This window comes from Cavia porcellus, unplaced genomic scaffold (assembly GCF_034190915.1).
Source record: "Cavia porcellus strain 051 isolate PalLab524CR breed Dunkin Hartley unplaced genomic scaffold, mCavPor4.1 scaffold_1, whole genome shotgun sequence".
NCBI lineage: Eukaryota > Metazoa > Chordata > Mammalia > Rodentia > Caviidae > Cavia > Cavia porcellus.
In genome coordinates, this window is record NW_026947484.1 from 79293500 (window position 1) to 79314304 (window position 20805).

The window sequence follows — 20805 nt, forward strand, 5'->3', positions numbered from 1 at the left end:
GTTATGCATTCTCCTACTGAGGAAAAAAAAGTCCCATACTTGAGAGACCTTACAGTGCTTAGTGGTAATAATATACACAATAAAAACCAAACTATATTATTATGCATTCTTCTTATGAGAAAAAGATACCCCCACACTTGAGATCTTACAGGTTAATATCATTGGGATCAATGAAGTTATCAAAAGAAAATAATGGGTGCACTAAGACAAAGAAACCACAGTGACCAAGCAGCGCCACTGGTTCTGGTGCGAATGGCCCAGCAGCCACAGGACATTTTCCCAGGAGATCCTGTAGAACCAACAGGTAAAATCAATCTGTCAATGGGAAAATCATATGTTGAATTTCATTATATGATTATACAGCTTGCTCCCTATGATTAAAGGTATCAAATTAATAATTGCCACAGTTGGTTAGCTGCTAGGCTGTGCTTGATGCTATTGCTAATTGTACTACATTAGCCGGGATGTCACACATGTTATAATCAGTTTTTCTCCTTCATATGATAACACTGTGATTGCATGGAATAAGAATCATCATAACATCTAATATGGGAGAATGGAGTGCAGAGACTAATAGATAGCAACCTGTCATCCTGAATAAATTTAGAAGTGGCTTTTTGGAATAGACAAAAAGACCAAGCAGCATTTACACCAAGAAGACACTCTGAAAAATACATATTTGCCAAGGATCCCTTGATATTAGTAATAAATCTATAAATCATAAGACATCTACAAGCACCAACATAGAAAATACAACAAAGTTTAAAAAAAAGAAAATGACAAGATATAGAAGCAAAATGAAACCCCAGACATCTAGCCCACCCAGGTCAATTACAGAGCACAATGAGGTAAAAAGAATCAGAAGCCACACACTGGAACATTCTGAAATGATAGCAGGAGAAGTTAAAAAAAAAATGGAAATGACTACAGAAAAAAAATAATCTCCCAGGTCAAAAAACAAAAGAAATGCCAATCAAAATGAAAGATATGCCCAAAAAATCTAGGGTAGACACAGATTTTTAAAAATAGAGGAGCTTAGGAAAATGCCACAAAACAAGACCACACAATGTGGCTGGAGAAGCTGGGTAGCTGATCCACTGGGCTGGGAATCAATGAAAGCAACTTTTCTCTTCATTGGGGGACTGAGACCTCAACTGAACCAGGACAGTATCGTGCAGTCAAAGGTAGCAGTGAGAACACAAGACACTTCCCCGAGTGGCCCATCCCACAGTCATCTGTTGGTGAGTGAACTAGAGGATCTGGGACCCACACACACCCTACAGAGTAGCAGTTAGTGAGGGAGACTGCCATTTTATCTCAAAGTGTTCCAAGGCTCCAACTCCAGCAGCAGAAGAGCCCCAGGGTCAGGGTCACTTCAGTGCCAGTGTCTGGGAAGGAATGAAAGAAGAGCTGTCCCGTGAGAGCAGACAGCCAGCATGAGCTGGGACGCAGACTCCATTCTGTAAAACTCCAAAAGCCAGTCTTAGCCTCAGCCACAAAGGACTAGAAGCAGCACCCTGTTCTGCAGTATAAGCAGGCCAGAGGTCTTGGTCTGCAGCAGGACAATGGCATTGCCCACACCCCTTAGTCTACAGGAACTAATAGGCCAGGGCTCTTGGATAGGACAAAGGCACTACCTGCCCTGCAACTGACCATCAGGCAAACAGCCTTGGTGGCTGTAGACAAGAGTACTCCTTTCACCTTACCATCAGCTCGTGTAGAAGGAGCCAGAGGTATAACACAGATCATCCTCACACTCAGCAGTAATGTTACTGCAGATTTGGTAGTTATCTGCATAGATTTCAGCTCTGACTAGGGAACTAACTACAAACTAGGGTACTAGAGGAAAGTTTTAAAATACTATTTTCTATTTTTTTATTTTTTTAGAGGGATTCTGTAGGGTTTTGAATTTTATTGGTTTTTTTTTTTTTTTTTTTTTTCATTTTCTTTGTCCTGACTCTCTCTCCTCACAGGTCTTTCTATATTCTCTGATATTCACAGCTGAGTGAACACTTTCTCTAATCTTTCTCTTTTTCCTTGAAGTTCTTTTGATTTTTCCTTCATTTTTACTCCCCTGTCCTCTTCTCTAGCTTCGCAAAGTTTGGGTGATCATCCTTACTTAGTCCTTCAACCTTACTCCTATTATATTCTCTTCAGCTATTACTCTGTTTTGACCCCTATCCTTCTCACATTCCCTTTCCCCACAGGATGAAATCACCTCACCAAGGGAAAACCTACTGTGTACAAGTTCCTGGCATATGTAGGAGGTTGTTATAGAACTATAGATCTTGCACCTAATGATTAGAGATACCAAACTAACAGTTACCACAGATTATCAGTTTCTAGGCAGTACCTGATGATACCGTTATAGCTAACTGTACTATTGTAACCAAGATGCCATACTTGTTGTAATCAGTAAATCACCCTTGTAGGAAAAGATTGTGATAATCTGGGTCACAATCATCAGCATAGCCCATTACCAAAGGACTAGGTATTGAGCCAAAAAGATAGTGACATCTCATCCCTAGTAAAGTGGGCAGATAGGATCTTGGGACAGACACAAAGACCAACAGCCAGCTACACCTAGAAGACATCTCAGAGAAATAGACATTTCCTGGGGAAGCTTTGATACAGTGATAAAGCTACGTAGAATAAGAAAAATACAAACAACAACATAGAAGGCAAATTAAAATAAAAAATTATAAAATGACACATGCAAAAGCAAAATGCAATACCAGACTTCCTGCTCATCAAGGAAAAATAGAGGGGACAACAAGATACAGGAAATCAGAAGCCATCTACCTCAAGTTACTAGAATGGCAGTAGAAGAAATCTGTAAAAATATATGCATATGTGAGGCTATTTAGGATATCAAACCAGGAATAATATCACAGGTAAAAAACAGAAAAATGGTAATGACCATAATAAAAGACTTGCTCAGCAAATCTAGAGAAGACACAGATAACCCAAAACAACCATAAAAAATAATAGAAACCCCTTGAAAGCAGGCAGTCGTGAGTTCGATCCCCAGTACCGATAAAAAGGAAAAAGACAAAAATCAATCAATCAATCAATCAATCAATCAAATAATGGAAACCATGAATGCCCAACATAGGAAAGAAATGGAGTCCATGAAACAGATTCAAATAGATATCCAGGATATTATAAATTACATTGAAAGTTTGCAAAACCATATAAAAAATGTGAAGATAGAATATCAGACCTAGAAGATAGGATCATGGTTCCTGTCATAAAAGGAAAGGTCATGAAAAGAAAGACCTCTTAAAAATACAAAGAATCATAAAAAAAAAAAAATCCAGTAGCTACAAGATGATGCAATGAAGAACATAAGATTGACTGCAGTCACTGAAAATGCAGCATTCACCACAAATGACATAAAAAACCTGGTCAGTGAAGTAATAGCAGAACATTTCTCAGGCATGAAAAAGGAATTTGACATTAAGATAAATGAGGCACACAAATTTCAATTAACAATCACCAAAATAAAACTATACCAAGCTATGTAATAGTAAAGATTCCAGAAAATACAAGAACCAAATGTTAAAAGCTGTTAGAGAAAAGCAGCAAATCACCTGCAAAGGAAAGCCCATCAGAATCACAGCCGACTTCTCAACACAAACTCCTGAGTCAAAAAGAGCTTGCAGGTATTTTAAACCTCAAAAGAAAATAACTTTCAACCAAGATTGATGTATCCTGAAAAATTATCTTTCAGAATTAATGGAGAAATAAAATATTTCCATGAAAAAAACAACTAAAACAATTCATGACACCAAAACCATCCCTATTAGAGTTCTGAAAAATATTTTAAAACAAAACAAAACAAAACAAAAACCTCACAATTCCAAGAGTACCAACAGAAAGAAGCCACCGGCCAGGGAAAGCAATTAAACACTGGAGAATGACTGAGAATCATCAACAGGAAAATTGCATGACAAACACAAGCAAATATATATCAATTATAACTATCAAAGTAAATGGCCTCAATTTACCAATAAAAAGAAATAGACTTGCAGAATGGACTAAGAAATGAGATCCATCAATATGCAGCATTCAATGAACACATTTAACTCAAAAAGAAATACATAGACTGAAAGTCAGAGAATGGAAAACAATACTTCATGTAACAGGAGCCCAGAAAAAAGCAGGGGTAGCTACTCTATTCACAGACAATGTGAATTTCAAGCCAACACTCCTCCAAGGGGATAAAGAAGGCCCATACACTCATTAAGGAAACACAAGAAGAAGAGATAACAATCACAAATATATTTGCATAAAATATGGAAGCATCTACCTAAAAAAACATGAACAGATATGAAAAAAATCAAATAAGCACTAACACAATTATAATGAGATACCTTAATACCCCATTGTTATAATATGTAGAGGAACTAAACAAATATCAACAAAAAAAAATAGCAGAACTAAATCAAACCTGTGAACAGATGAACTTAGCAGATGTCTGCATCATATTCCAACTCACAGTATCAGAAGGCACATGGGATGGTCTCCAAAATAGATCACATACTAGCCCATAGAATATGCTTAAATAAGTAGAAAAGAGTTGAAATTATCCCATGCATATTATCAGACCATAAGGAAATGAAAGTGCAAATCAATGACAAAAGAAATCACAAAAATACAGGGAAATTAAATAACACTTCCTGAACAACCAATGGATCAAAGTAAAACTTAAAGGAGAAATTAAACAGCATTTATACTTAAATGGTAATACCAATAAAACACACTGAAATTTATGGGACACAATGAAACCAATCCTAAGAAGAAAATTTACAGCAGTGAACTCTCACATCAGGAAAACAGAATGAGTTCAAATAAACAACCTAATGTTGAACCTCCAACTTTCAGAAAAACAGTAACAAATCAAACCCAAAGCTAGTACAAAGGAGGAAATTGTAAGGAGTGCACATTAATGCAACTGAGACTAAGAAAACAATACAAAGAATCAAGGAATTGAAGAGTTGGCTCTTTGAAAGACTAAATAAAATTGACAAACTCTTAGCCACATGTATCTAAAAGAGGAAAGAAAAGACTCAAATTCATGCAATTAGGAAGAAAAAGGGTGAAATCACAATAGATCCTGTGAAAATCCAGATTGCCATCAATACCTACTTTGAAAACCTGAATAGTAATAAGACGGAAAATACAGAAGACACAGATAGATTCCCAGATATATATGTATTGCCAGAACTGAATCAAGACATAAAAGTTCTAAATAATCCAATATCAGTCAATGAAATTGAAAATGTAATAAAAAATTTATCAACAAAGAAAAGCCCAGGTTCTAATGGATTCATTGCTGAATCATACAAGAAATTTAGAGATCTTATACCACTATTGGCAACACTCTTTAAAGAAAGTAAAAGGGAACCAATACTCCCAAAGTCATTCCTGGAAGCAAGTATTACCCTGATACCTAAATCAGAGAGGGACCCAACCAAAAAGGGAACTACAGATCAATCTCCCTAGTGAAAATAGACGTAAAATTCTCAGTAAGATACTACAGTAAATCATCAAGAATATTACCCTTGACCATGTGATTCATCCTACGGATGCAGGAATGGTTCAACATATGCAAATCAGTAAATGTACCACACCATAACAAGAGAGCCAAAGACAAAAATCACATGATCATCTCAATAGAAGCAGTAATAGAATTTGACGAAGTGCAACACCCATTCACTATAGAAACCCTATAGAAAATAGGAATGGATGCTCTTTATTTCAATCTAATGAAAGCCATCCATGATAAACCCACAAGCAACATTGCACTAAAAAGTCAAAAATTGAAAACTTTTACTCTAAAATGAAGAACAAGATAAGGATGTTCACTAATACCACTTCAATTTAATGTAGTTCTGGAAACATTAACCAGAGCAATTAGGGAAAAAAAGCCAAATTATCATTATTTGCAGATGACATGATACTCTATATAAAAGACAAAAAAACTCCACCAAAAGACTTGTAGATTTAATAACTGAATTCAGTTGTATAGCTGGATACAAAGTCAACACTCAAATATCAACAGCATTCCTGTACACAAACTCACTGAGAGAGAAACTAGGGAAACCACAACCTTCACAATAACACGAAAAAGAAATACTTAGGAATCAATTTAATAAGAGAGGTAAAAGATCTCTGCATTGAATACTATGTTACTTGAAAAACAAGATTGAAGAGGATATGACAAAATGGAAAGTCATCCCTTGTTCTCAGGTAGTAAAAACCAATTAGTGAAAATGGCCATACTCTCAAAACTGACATATAGATTTAATACAGTCCCAATCAAAATACCATTAGCATATCTCAGAAAACTAGAGAATCATGCCTAAAATTCATTTGCATCTAGAAAAGACCTAGAATATCAAAAACAATCCTAAGCAACAAAGGCAAGGCAAAGGCAACAAAATCCCTGACTTGAAATTATTATACTGTCAAAGTCACTGTAATTGAAATAGCAGGATACATGCAAAAAAAAGAGCTGAGGACCAGTGGAACAGACTAAAGGATGCAGAAACAACTTCAAATGTACTCAGCCAACTTATCTTTGACAAAGGGGTCAAACATGTTTATTGTAAGAACGATAGCCATGATAGCCTCTTTAATAAATGATACCAGAAAAAATGCCTTTCCACATGCTGAAAACTAAAATTAAACCCATGTATATCAATAATCTAAAAATCAAATGGGTTGAAGATCTAAATATTGAAATAATTATTAAATCTGCTGGAAATGAGAACAGATAGAACACTTACTAGGACATTGATATAGGCAAAGATTTCATGAACAAAACCCAAACCACACGGGAAATACTATAAAGACTCAACAATTAGAATCTCATCCTGTTAAAAAGCTTTTGAACAGCAAAAGAAATTACCAATAGGACAACCTACTGAATGAAAAAAAGCCTTAATCAGTTGTTCTTCAAAGGACTAACATCTAGAACATTTAAAGAATTATAAAAAAGTTAGACACCTGACAAATTTAAAGACTCAATCAAAAATGGGCATCCAAAGTGAATACATACTTTTCAGAGGAGCAAATACAAATGGCAAATAAATATTTGGGAAAAAAAAGTTCAGCATCACTGATTATTCGAGAGATGCGAATTAAAGTAATGCTGAAATTTCATCTTGTTCCAAAAAGAATAGCAGTTATGAAGAAATCAACTAATAATAAATGCTGGCAGGGTTGTAAGGAAAAAGAACCACTTCTCCTCTGTTGATCAGAATGTGGGCTGGTGCAACTACTGTGAAAATCAATGTAGAGATTCCTCAAAAAAGTAGGATTAGATGTCATTTTTGACTCGATTTCCCTACTGAGGAATCTTCCCAGAAGAATTAAAAACGTCATACCACCGGAACATATGACATACATGTTTATAACAAGCAGTTTGTAATAGCTAAATCTTGAAAACAACCCAATTGCCAATCAACTGAGGAACAGATTTTAAAAAAAAAAAAGATGTGGCATTTTTATACAATGGAAAAGTCTTTTTCCTAAAAGAAGGATAAACTTGAGATATTTCTAGGTAAATGGATAGACCTTGAGACCATACTCCTGAAATAAACTGGACACAATATGTGTGCACCCTTCCTTTGGTGTGAGAAACCAAAAGGGTAAATAGGAATCAAAGTGTACAATAGGTATTGTGAAATAGGAAGAAACTGTTCAAAAAGGAAAGAGAATGATCAAGGGATAGAGAAAAAAAGGAAAGTTAAAGAAAAAATGCAGCAAAAGGATAAAATGGGGGGGGGCCTTGAAAATAAAGAAAGCAAGAGAGACTGAAAGGGTAGAGGATTAAAAAAAAAAGAGGAACCAGGATATATCTTATACAGGAACAAATTTCCTATAATGAATGTGATCATTTTGTATATCTAAATTGCACCACTAAACTTAATAAAAAAAATAAAGAAAGCATAGTTATCATCTTTGGGTACCAACATTGAAGGGAGGTGTGTGTGCAGAAGAGTCAGAGAGAGAATTAATTTCAGGTAAATCCTGAAAGCCAATGGGTTGCAAAAAAGAAACCAATAAGATAAGAACACCACCACAAGCTGGAAACAAACCTAATGACTTGCAATAATTCTTAGTCCTTTATTTATAACATCTTGGCTCTTAATCCAAAGTGGGAGGAAAGCCTAATGCATTGTGAGTTCTAGACGGAAAGGAAAAAGCTCAGGTGCAGGGAGTCTGGGGGAAATAAGATTCACTGAGTATTAAGTACTTTTAAATATAGAGAATTTTTCTTAATAAATGTAAAAAGGACATAGTCCTAGTATTCTAGTGTTGTATGAATTTACAAATGTAAACAAATGAAAAAGAATTCATCTTAAATGTATAACCCAAAAGCACAGGTTTTATAAGCTATCATTAAAATATAGAATTCAATAAATATAGAAATCCTTAATTATTAAAATACAGAAATCACTAAAGGGATATAAGTTTTTTTAACCTACACAAAATTATTAAACAGCATGACAACTTCTGTAATTTAAATTTTTTTTCTAGCATACAAAGAGTGGAAAATCACTACATAGTCTTAATAAATATCGATAAAGCTCAAATGTCAGTTTTATTTCAGTAATTCTGTTTCTGTTAAAATACCAGTGAAAACAAGGAAATAATTTCGGAATCACAAGATATTTGGAAAATACACTATTTCTCTCTGAATGGGAAAATTAAGAAGACACCCACACACAGTATAAACTCACATTGCTCCATTGGTATAGACAGTGTCACTTCCTTCCACATACTGCACCTGAGCGGGATAGACATGTTGTACCTGCTGCACAGTCTGTACCTGCTGTACCTGAAAAACAAATATCAGGTGACACCGGTGAGAGGCGGATATAGAGAAAGAACTGACAGTGTTGGATATATCTCAAAGGTTCCTCTAGCACTCTGATAAACATCAGAATTGCTAATGTCCATATAACAGTGCTTACACTGAATAAACTCTGCAGCATTTTTGTAGGTGCATACGTCATATGTTTTGCTTCCTTCTCTATAGCCTCTATGACACTAGCTATAGCCAATCATTTCCATTAATTTTGAGTTTGTCCTGATGATAGCCAGTTATTTTTATAAATTTTGAATTTATCCTTTTATACTTTTCTTGGAAATGTAAGCAAATACGGGTAGGTGTATATACGAGGATCCCCACACGGATCCACATATACACATGCATGCATACGTGCACTGCTTATTCTGAGATAAAAAGTGGATACTAAATACTCTGAATCTTGCTTTATTCACAAAACAATATCAAGTAAAACTGTAGATCATTACTCTTCAGGTCATTGCAACATAAAATAATGACTAAATTATTATTTTTTTTACATAGAATAGTGGACAATTATATTTAGTACAAAATTCAGAAGTAACATAAAATTATTATTCTTACATAAAAAATTTAAAACTATATTATATACATATGTGTGAAGAGAGAAAGAGAGAGATAGGGAGGTAGACTGACTGATACTACATCAAATCAAAGAAAAAAGAACATTTGAAAGTTTAGAAAAAAGACATTATGCTTTTAAGAATAATAAATTTTTATGGAATTTAAGCTATTAAGTAAAAATCTTGACAACCTTTGGGTTGGGGATAACTGTTTAGACAAAACACCAAAGATGTGACATGTAAAAGAAAGAACTGATAAACTGAATTTCATTAAAATTAAAAACTTCTCCTATATGAAATACATTATGAAGATAATAAAAAGACAAAGAGAAAAAACAGAATAAGAAAAAATTATAGCAAAAAATTATATATGATTAGACATGTTTCTCAAAATATATAAAGAATTCTCAAAACTTAATAAGAAAATAAAATAACTCAATTACAGAAAAGGCCAAAAATCTTAAGGGATATCTCACCAAAGATACATACAGGGCTCATATGCATATGAAAATATGTTCCTCATCATGTCATCAGAGAAGGAAAATCAAAACAACAGTCACATATCAAAATCTAGAACACTAAATCAGAACGGCCAAAATTTACAACAGAAGCAAATACTCATATGATGTGTAAAAACTAGAGCTCCTATTCATTACTGGAGGAAGTGTGGAAAGGTATAAATATACTGAAAGACAAGTTGATAATTCCTTTTAAAACTAAACACATATAATATGGCAATCATTCTCCTTAGTATTATCCAAGGAGTAAACTTATGATAGAATATATACACACACACTTTTAGCAGCTTTACTAATCCAAACTTGGAAGCAACCTAAATAGGCAAATAGATAAACAAGCACATACAGAAATGGCATATTATGCAGCACTGAACAGAAGTAAGCTTTGAAAACCATAAGATGATACGGAAGAAACTTGGTTGCATATTACTGAGAGAAAGAATCCAATCTTGAAAGGTCTACAAACTGTATAATTCCAACTCTGTGATATTCTGGAAAATGCACAACTATAGACAACCTAAAAAGATCACAAATTTTCAGGGTTTAATGGTACATAAGAATGAAATAGGTGGTATAAACAGAATTTTTGGCAGTGAAATTAATGAGATCTCTCTCTCTCTCTCTCTCTCTCTCTCTCTCTCTCTCTCTCTCTCTCTCTCTCCCCCTTCCTTTCTCCCTCCCTACATATACATACATACTACCAACCCCAACAACAAACTCTAATGTAGATTAAGAACCTTGGGTGGTAATAATATGTAAATGTAGATTCATCAATTTTAACAAATTTACTGCTCTGGTGGTAGATGGTGATGTGCGGTATGAAAACTATAAGAATCTGTATTTTGGCTTCTCCTGTCATCTATTACATACAAGTACCATTTATGTATATATGTATGAATGAATGTGTAGAGAAGTAGTCCAGGCTGGCCTATAACTTGTGGTGATCTTCTGGCCTCAGCTTCCTCAGTGCTGGCACAACAGGCGTGTACCACTACATCTTCCTAGACAAGTATATTTTTAAAAACTAAAAAAATATAAAACATGTATTACAGAACACATGTAAATATATGAACATATTTTAGTTTAATTAAAAACTAATACATAGAATAAAAGCTGAACAAATATTTATAACCTTAAAGTGGAGACACTTTCCTAAATACATGAGTCAGAAACCAAATCTACTAGCCAAGGTTTAACTAACAAAAAATAAATATATTTATCGGGCAGACACCAATGTAAAAAAAGTTCAAAAATTCAAAAGTATACTTGAACAAATGGATTATATATTTAATATGACCTCCTGCATACAAATAGTTTCTACAAATCAGTAAGAGATAAAAGATAATAGAAAATGGATAAAGTATATTAGTAAGCAGTTTGCAAAGTTAAAATCATAGGTAATAGATGTAGATTTCAGAAGCACAATACCTAAACCAATCAGAGTATTTTAAATTGAAAAAATTATCTTTCACTCTAGAATTACAAAAATTATGAAAGGGACTGCATTAATCATTAACAATTTCTTAAGAAAATAAGCATACTTAATATACAATAAGAAATAATATAACTATGGTCTTCAGCTAACTTTGGAAGGTAGCTTATAAATAAGCATATCATTTGACATATTTGAATTTCTTGTAAAGGAATACTTCTCATTTGAAGAATTGCTGAATAATATTTTCTTTCTAATAGCTTATAAGAATGAAAAGCTAGAAAGAAAATATTAATGACTATGAAAAGTGTAGTTAATACCAGAAATCACTCTGTTAATATTATGGATGATATTAAAAGAATAAAGTAAGGTTTATATGTATTTTATTAGCAGGATCACTAACACATTACTAATTTTAAAAGTATGTTACAGAATAATTTTAAAAGTATGTTGCAGTATGATTTAATTTGTGTTTATATATAAAAGTAAATTTTTGTATATAAGTACATTTTAAATGTGGATATGCATATATGTATACATATCAGCATACAAACATACATACAAAATTATATAATACTGGGTTCAAACTTGCAGTCCTGCCTTAGCCTCCTATAACGATGGAATTGTAGGTTTGTGCCACTATGCCAGGCTAAATAGTAATTGCTTTAGGAAGAGATGGAGAAGGGAAGGGGCCAACTTCTTTATTATACATGTGTATACTGCTCTTAGAAATTTAAAATGTGCACTGATGAAATACGTGTGTAAATGGAAACAACTTCTGGCCATAGTGGAGTAAATACCACTTGAACTATCTTTCCTCACTACACAGATATAAAACAGGATAAAATATGTAGAATATAGTAATTTAGTCCTTCAACAAAAACATCATAAGAGTGTAATCCTCTGGAGAAGGGAAACAAAGTGGACCTTGCCATGATCCTGACTGCTAACCTGGAGACATTTTCCACTCTGCCAGAGCAGGAGGGTGTCACTGAGGTGAGGAAACAGAGACTGGAATTGGGGAAGCTTCAGCCAGGAAGCAGGCCACATTTGAGACAGAGCATCAGAGGAGGAGTTAGGTATAGAACTAACAGCAGAATTATGCAGGGAGACCTCCCTGAATCTGTCGGACTATACTAAATCGTGTATCTGTAGAATTTGGTGTTATTCAGGTTCTGACGAGGCAGAGGGAAAAGACCTTGTGAAACATTTAGAACATTCTGTGGACACATCGAATGACTCAAGCCTCCTTACTCCAGAGCTAAACAAGCTCTACGGTAAAGAGTTCATGAGGGCCATCGTATAAAATTAATGAGCCTTTGGCATATCAAGCTGATCACAATAAACTTAACTTCTTTCACAAAATATTTTTAAAGGCAGACAGCAAAATTCATACATATAACAATCTAAGAATAAGAATGCCCAGTATCTACTGAAAAATTATTCGATATCTATAACCAGAAGAGAAATCAGTGCTGGGAATGTAACTCTGTAGTTAAAAAGAAAAAAAAAGTCAATCAATAGAAAAAGAACTAGAAAGAACTGACATGAAGTTGAGACTTTAACATGGATATAAAAATATAATTTAAAGAAAATCATAAATATAGGGAAAAATAAGCTATGAAGAAAACCCAAGCAATATTTACATACAATATCTGAAATGAAAAATGCACATGACGAGACTAAGAGAAAACGATAACAGGAGGAAAGAAGCAGTTAATTTGAAAGCATAGTAATTAAAAAAACCTGCAATGAGAAAGGCAGACAAAAGAGAACAGTGAGTAATAGAGAACCAATAATTTATGGAATACTACGAAGTAAACTTAAAAGCACAATAGGAATCCCAAATAGAGAAGAGGAATAACAGAAAATACATTTTAAGGGTGGCAATATTTCTTCCAGAATTCATTTAAACTATAAAGGCAGAGACATAAGAAGACAGTGTACATAATGCACAAAGAAAATTGTACCCAAGTACACCATAATTTATGCCCTAAAAGTCAGTAATAAAGATACAAGTTTTTTTTTTTTTTTGTCTTTTCATCGGTACCAGGGATTGAACTCATGACTGCCTGAAATCCCCAGCCCCCAAAGATACAAATTTTAAAGCAGACAAAACAAAAGACACCTGACATCCAAGACAAAGATATTAAAATCATTGAAAATGTCCAAAAAATAATGTAAACCTAAAACAACTGAAAACGTCTTGAAAGTAGTAAGACAAAGAGTGAACATGGAATTCTATAATCAATGAAATAATACAAAAACTTTAAAAATACTTTTCTAACAAAAGCTGAAAAATTACTTTTCTAGCAGACATCAATGAAGGTAATGACAAAGTTCCTCAGGCTGAAGAAAAATAATACTAGATAGCCTACATAAAGAAATGAGAAGCATTAGAAATGTAAAATTGGTACATAAACTATAGTATTTTCTCTTAAATATTTTATTACCTCTTAATTCTCTATAAAAGGGAACTAGATAAAAATAAGAACAATAGAAATGATTCTAATATACGCAGACGAGAAATGTTTGTATGAAAAAACAGCACAAAAGCAAATTGAAAATACACTTTCATAATATTCTTGTACGTTAAGTTATACAATACTAGTTAAAGAAGACCTCCTGTGAGGCGGTGCCATGAGCAGGTTGACTGGGGAGAGCCAGACAGGTACCTGCCCTCTCCTGAGAGTCCTCAACATTTTCAGATTGCTGGAGGGAAAACAAGAAGTCAACAAGAAGCTAAGACTCCCTGTGAGTCAGCACCATGTATGGGCTGACTGGGGGACAGCCAGACACCAGCCCCTTCTGGTACATGGACAAGGAGACAAGAAGAGCAATGTCCCTCCTTCTCCTATAAGCAGCCAGCTGATCCAGAGAAACACAGGCTGCGGTGATAGCTAATAAGTAAAATACAACTTAATGCTTGTAGTATTTAGTGTTTCACTGACTTTGCAAGCCTAAAGCCAGTAGTTTGATTATTTATTAAAAGGATAACAATACACAGTGTAGTATATATCGGGGCTCTCCTTTTGAAGGTGGTAGTCATTGTTAATTCTTGTTTCAAAATCCTGTATCATTCTCATTGTTTTGTTTGGTTGGGTTTTATTGTTTTGTCTTGTTTGATTTTATTCAAGTCAATGGCATGGGCATCTATTTCAAAGATAACAAGATATATTATGATAGCCATTTTGAATTTACTATTGTCTTGTTTTGAAGTCCTGTACTGCACACATTTGTTTTTTATTGGTTCTATTCCGTTCTGTTTTGTTTGATTTTACTATGTCTGAAGGTATGGGTCTTGTTGAAGACAACAAGAGGCATTATAGTAAGCATTGTTGACTTTCTATTATATTATTTTGAAATCCTGTGTCCCTCACACTGTCTTGTTTTGATTGACATCATTCTGTTTTATTTTCCTTGTTTTTATTCTCTTTAAAATAAATTTTAAAAAATACTAGTTGAGCAAACACTGTGATAAATTAAACATACACATTTTAAAATGCTCAAGCAAACACTAAAGAAAAAATAACAGCCAATGGTGGAGAAAGAATATTTAAAAATAGATACAATAGAAGGGAGAAAGAAAAATATGAAAGAAGAGTGTATAGGATAAACAAAACCAAGACACTAAAATACTATTTAACTTTATCAGTAACTACATTGAATATATAAGATTTAAATCTAGTTTGTTAGAATAGACAAAAACGTGAGATCACATGTATTTCAGGCAGCTAAGTTAGATAATAATTAATATACTATAAGAGACTGGACACTCAAGAAAGTCAGCAGAAAAAAATAAACACATCAGAATTATAGCTGGAGGCACACATGAAGAAGCACAGACCTCAAGATGAAGATGGACAATGAGGCCCACAGGCCTCCCAAAAGAATAAGCAGTAACTTGGAATTATTCTATAATTAACACCACCTGACCAGGGAGTCCAGATGGGCATCAGTGGCCTGGGAGGGTGACCAGAGCATCTGGATCCAGCTCTTTCCCAAAATGCCTTTGTTCTTTCTATGTACTCCTGCCATGTGATCCCTTCCCTATTGGATCAATTTTAAATAACCAGCTATACTTGTAATTGGGTTGATTATAGTTTGACCCACATTGTACTCACACTGTGACTTTTCCCAGGTGGCAACCCACTTCTAAGACCCTTCCTGTCTGTCAGGTGCTATTCTTATTCCAATAAACCTTCCCTATATTAACTTCCTTTGTCCTTCCTTTGAAGAATTCATTCTTCAATTTCAGAGGACACCAACTCAGCATATCTGATATCTAGTATGTTGGAAATTACATTTTCTCCTATATCACTTATATGTTATGTAGCATAATATTTAAACTTACAGAGATAATTAAGTTAGAAATAAAAGACTGTTAATAGATAAACCTTGCAAACAACAGTCATAAGAAAGATGAAGTGGCTATATTAATATCAGTCAAAGTAGACTTCAGGGAAAATTATATTATCAGCAATAAAAAGTGATATTTCATCTAGAAACTTATCAAGAAGAATAAATCTTACATGTCTTTGCCCCTAAGGAGAAAATGTCAAGATATATGAAGCAATCATTAGTAGAACTGAAAAAAGAAAAAGAAATTCAGTTACAAATGGAGAGTTCAACATTCTATTTTCTATAAATGATAGATGAAAAAGTCAAAAAATCAGAAAGGATGAAGATATTATGAACAAATTTGACTCAGAAAAAATTTTCATGTAATTCATGCAACAGTAGCAAAATACACATTGACATATATTACAAAACCTCAAATGTTCAAGAATAAAACAAGTCCCAAACAATTTAGGAGGATTCAGAAAATATGGAACATGCTCTCTGAGGAGCCCCAGTGGTGCAATCTGTTAGTGCACAGTGCAAAACATGCTCTCTGAGAAAAAAATTAAATTTGGAATCAAAGACAATGATATCAGAGAAGCTTCAACACATATTGTATTAAATGAACACTTTTAATATTTATCTGTTACATAGAAGAAATCACAAAAGAAATTAGAAAATGTTTTGAATTAAATGATAGTGAAAATGTATCAAAATTTGTAGAGTACACCTAGAGATGCATATAGAAGGAAATTTAGTGTTTTAAGATTTTATGTGTGTGTGTGTGTGTGTGTATGCATACACATATGCAGAAAAACATTAATAATGTAATAATGTAAATTTATACTTTTAAGGGCTGGGGATTTAGCTCAGCAGCGTAAGCGCCAACCTTGCAAGCACGCAGTCATGAGTTTGATCCTCATTACCAAAAAAAAAGGAATTTATACTTTTCAGAAACTAGAAATAATATATTAAGCCTAAAAAAGAATCAAAGGAAGAAAATAGTAAAAATAAAAACTCATGAAACAAAAACCTATAAAAACAGAAAAATGAAACGAAATGATAAACTTCAAGGTAGACTCATCAAAGAGAAAAAAGACAAATTATAAATTCTAAGTTAAAGAGGAAACATCACATAAAATAGATAATTCAGACAATACAACACCAACACTTTGATGAAATGGACAAAGTCCTAAAGAGATACAAATTATCAAAACTTGCCCCCCCCCAAAGAAAAGAAAAAGAATTACTAAAACATATATAAATGAAACAAATTATTCCCAAAGAGAAAACTCTCGGCTCAAATAGCTTCGCTGGTTACTTTTCACAAATATTTCAGTGAAGGAAAAACATGTCAATCTAATACAAATGATTTAAAAAATAAAGAATAAGGGAATAACTCCCAACTATTTTTATGAAGCTAGTCTAGCCCTGAGAACAAAACAGGAAAATATTACAAGACCTGCACAGACTAATTTCTCATATATATAAATATAAAAATCTTACAAGATATAAATAGATCCAGTAATTATTTGCAGACAGAGTTTAGTCTAACGATATTACAAAAACCTTACATATAATCCACAATATTTACAGTAAGGAAAAACCCATATTATGATGTCAATAAATGCTAAAAAAGCATTTGATAAATTAAATATCCATTCATGACTAAAATGTAAAAACAAAACACACCACACACACACACACACACACACACACACACGACAAATATACTCTCAATAAGCTAAAGATGAAGAAAACTTCCTCAATCTGACAGAGGGCATTTAAAGAAACAAGTACAAATATCATATTCAATAATGGAAGACAAACATTCACCACTTAAAATATTCATTCTTTTTGTAATACAGCTCATCCTCAAGATGCTGTGCTTGCCAGGCAGGCACCTGTGACACTGGGCTATATCCCTGGCCCAGTTTAAACTCTTAAGTGCTTTCTTATCATATTTTAGATAAAAGCAAAACACTGATAAGGATATATAATTCTCTGATTAATAACATCTAAACCTTAATATCGATGTTTTCAGACAGCATCTCTAATCATTCATTAAAATTCTGCAAATTTTGGTTACCTTCTTCTGTTCCTCATATTGTTTTCTCTGCATAAATTCTGTCATCAATCCATTATTTCCTTCCAGACTTGATTAAAAATTTGGTTTCTTGGCCAAAGAAAGTAGTTATATTAAAGCCTTTGCCTAGCATGCCCAAAGCCCTGAATATAATTCCCAATATCACAAAATAATATCAAGAACAATAACAATTATTATGACAATAATTTAGTTTCTCTAAAAGAACCTACAATTTATTTTATCCTATGAGAGATTCATCCTTTCTTTTTGCCCTCTGGCTTTATTAATACCAGTAGTAGCATTAACTTATACATCTATCTTTTCAACTGGTTTCCTCTGTGCAGGCAAATACAGTAAGGTAAAATCTGTTAATTTAGATTTCATATAATTAGTTTTAAATCCTTATGAGATACTGGCCATCTGTATGTCAGGGCAGTCAATTTTTTTCATTAAGTAATAATTTCATTTCTATAAAATAAGAATAGCCTATGAGATTTTTGTGAGAATCCTAAGCAAGTAAGGATAGAAAACTGCATGACATAACTGGCATAATTAGAACAAATGTTGGGTAATTGGTAAGATTATCAAGTGACTCAAAAACAAGAATCTTGTATGCACACAGATTTTATCTTTGTAATCCAATTGTTTTATTCATAAGTAGGCACAATAAATGTTCATCAAGGATCCCTTAAAATCATGAGGTTCCATAATTAAAGCAGAAATGAAGCTTAGAAAATGTCAAGAGTCTTGGAATCTGAATAGAACCTGGCTAACTTGTCTAGGAACAAATATTTAAATATGTCTCTCAATCAAATGGAGATTTGATAGTAAAAATACAGAATAAGGCTTCACATTATCTACCAAGTTAAGGAAATAACAGTGGGAATAGAAAACCAAATCAAATTAAATAATAAAAATACTGAATTATCACACATTTTGAAGATAATACAATTTATTTTATTATTCAGTATTCATAGTTTCTCAAAATCAGCATAAAATACCCTTGAAACAATTCATATATGGTGAAGGAAATGAAGTAGCAAATATCACTTGTAGTTTGGGATGGTATCCCTTTCAAGGATATAGAGATAAATAGGAACAAAAAAAGTGAGAAAAACAAAGGAAAAAAATAACTATATATATATAGTTACTAAATGCATTTCTCATTTCACCAATAATGGTTAAAGATCCATGAGAAACCTTGTGTTTAAATTCCAATTTAGAATTTTCCATTTGATTTTGTATACTTCTCTGGCAACAGAGCTTCACCTTTATAAATATATGTATATTGGAAAGCAACAAAAATGTTCTCTTTTACCCCAAAATCAGATAGGTACAGGAAGAACACTATGACCATAATGCTAGTCCATTTAAACTTACAAACTCAGTCAAAAGACAGAAAATGAAAATAACAGAATTCCAGACTTCCCTTTTAGGACACACACAGCACCAATATTGTTTACATATTAGTATATTCCTATAATAAACCAGCATAGGGTAAATATACTGCATTTAATGATTTCTTGAATTAAATAAGGCCTTGTATATAGCAAAAGTAATGACCTATGAATATCTGTAAAATTTATGAAATGTTCTAAATGTTAACAAATGAAATTTTTAAAAAATATTTATCACTCCAAAATGAACTGATATCACTTATAATGCTATTTAATTTAGCAATAATATTTAGCAGATGGGTTTAAAACCACAGGTGATGCTCTATTTTTCTTTCTAACATAACTGATTCAAGTTCTTCAAATACCATCTGAGATTGTTCTCATGGTGAACATCACTTTCTGTCCAAATATTTGCTAAATTGTTAGATATTACAAACTTGTTTTCTAATTTAATTGCCATTAGCTTAGTGCAGGAAATGTTCAGATAGCTATTTCTGACAAAGATGGGGAAACTCACAACCTTAGACAATCATTTTATTACCCATTCCAATAACTTTATTTCTCACACACCTTTGAGAAATCTTTAAACAACTATGTTGGTTGTTCACCCTAGAGGTGTCCCCCCAGGCCCTTAGAGAAGATTATTGAAAAAACTATACATGCAATTAAATTTATCCCTTAATTTCAATGCTTCTTTATCATAAATTGTTAGAAGAGTTTCTAAAGAGAATGAACAAATATTTTTCATCATTTTTGAATTTTATTAAAAAATGCAGTGGTAACAATGTGAGCTAGAAAGAAATGGACAAAGGTAGAATTAGCAGAAATAATCAATGATTTCCATAAATAATATAATGATAAGTGTTCTGAATATATCAAATTAAAAATGACCCTGGCCTAACTTTTAAAAGGTTTTCTAGTACATCAGGATGTTGAAAATAATGAAGTTTAATTATAATAACATTATATACCAGAAATTTATGTTTCGTCATAAGAGAAAAAATTTTGTCAAGAGAAAAAATTATACCCTAAAATATGAATATGTACAATAATGTACCTACATTCATAAGGACTAGATTATTAAGAAACAAGGTAGTATTACAAATATATTGTCTTATTTTGCATATTATTTTTCACAATTTATACCATTTAAAAGAAATGACTACATTATATACTACAGGAAAATATGCTGGTTCAGTGGAATCAGTACATTTTGAGGACAAATTTATACAACATTATTTTGGATGAGCCTTAAGAAAAATTAGATTTGTACTTCAAAACAGAAATATTCAATAGTCAATGAAATCATTTGTAATTGTTAAGCTTAAAAGATTTGTTTTTTGTTTTTTGTTTTTTGTTTCTGTTATGTCAAGATCTTTATTACCTTCCTCAGGTAAGAGCTCCCTTAAACATCTCAAACACTTTATGTCTTGGTTCTAAGAACTGTTAAAGGTTGTATTAAGATTATGCAGATTAAAGTATGACCTATTGGTATACTTAAGTTTGCTATGTAATTGACCAAATATGAAGCAGGAAGAAAAAGAAACCATATAATAGTCAGTATTAATAAAAGGACAGTAAGAAGGA

General features: G+C 32.8%; 1 protein-coding gene across 13 annotated transcripts in view; it reads right to left on the minus strand.

Annotated features, from left to right (window-relative positions):
- Positions 1 to 20805, minus strand: part of Rfx3 (regulatory factor X3) — a 289321-nt gene that overhangs the window by 117311 nt on the left and 151205 nt on the right. For all 13 annotated transcript variants that reach the window (XM_063250481.1, XM_063250503.1, XM_063250437.1 and 10 more), the window contains one exon: positions 8754 to 8851. In XM_063250481.1, coding sequence (XP_063106551.1) covers positions 8754 to 8851 — 98 coding nt within the window. The remainder of the gene's footprint in view (positions 1 to 8753; positions 8852 to 20805) is intronic.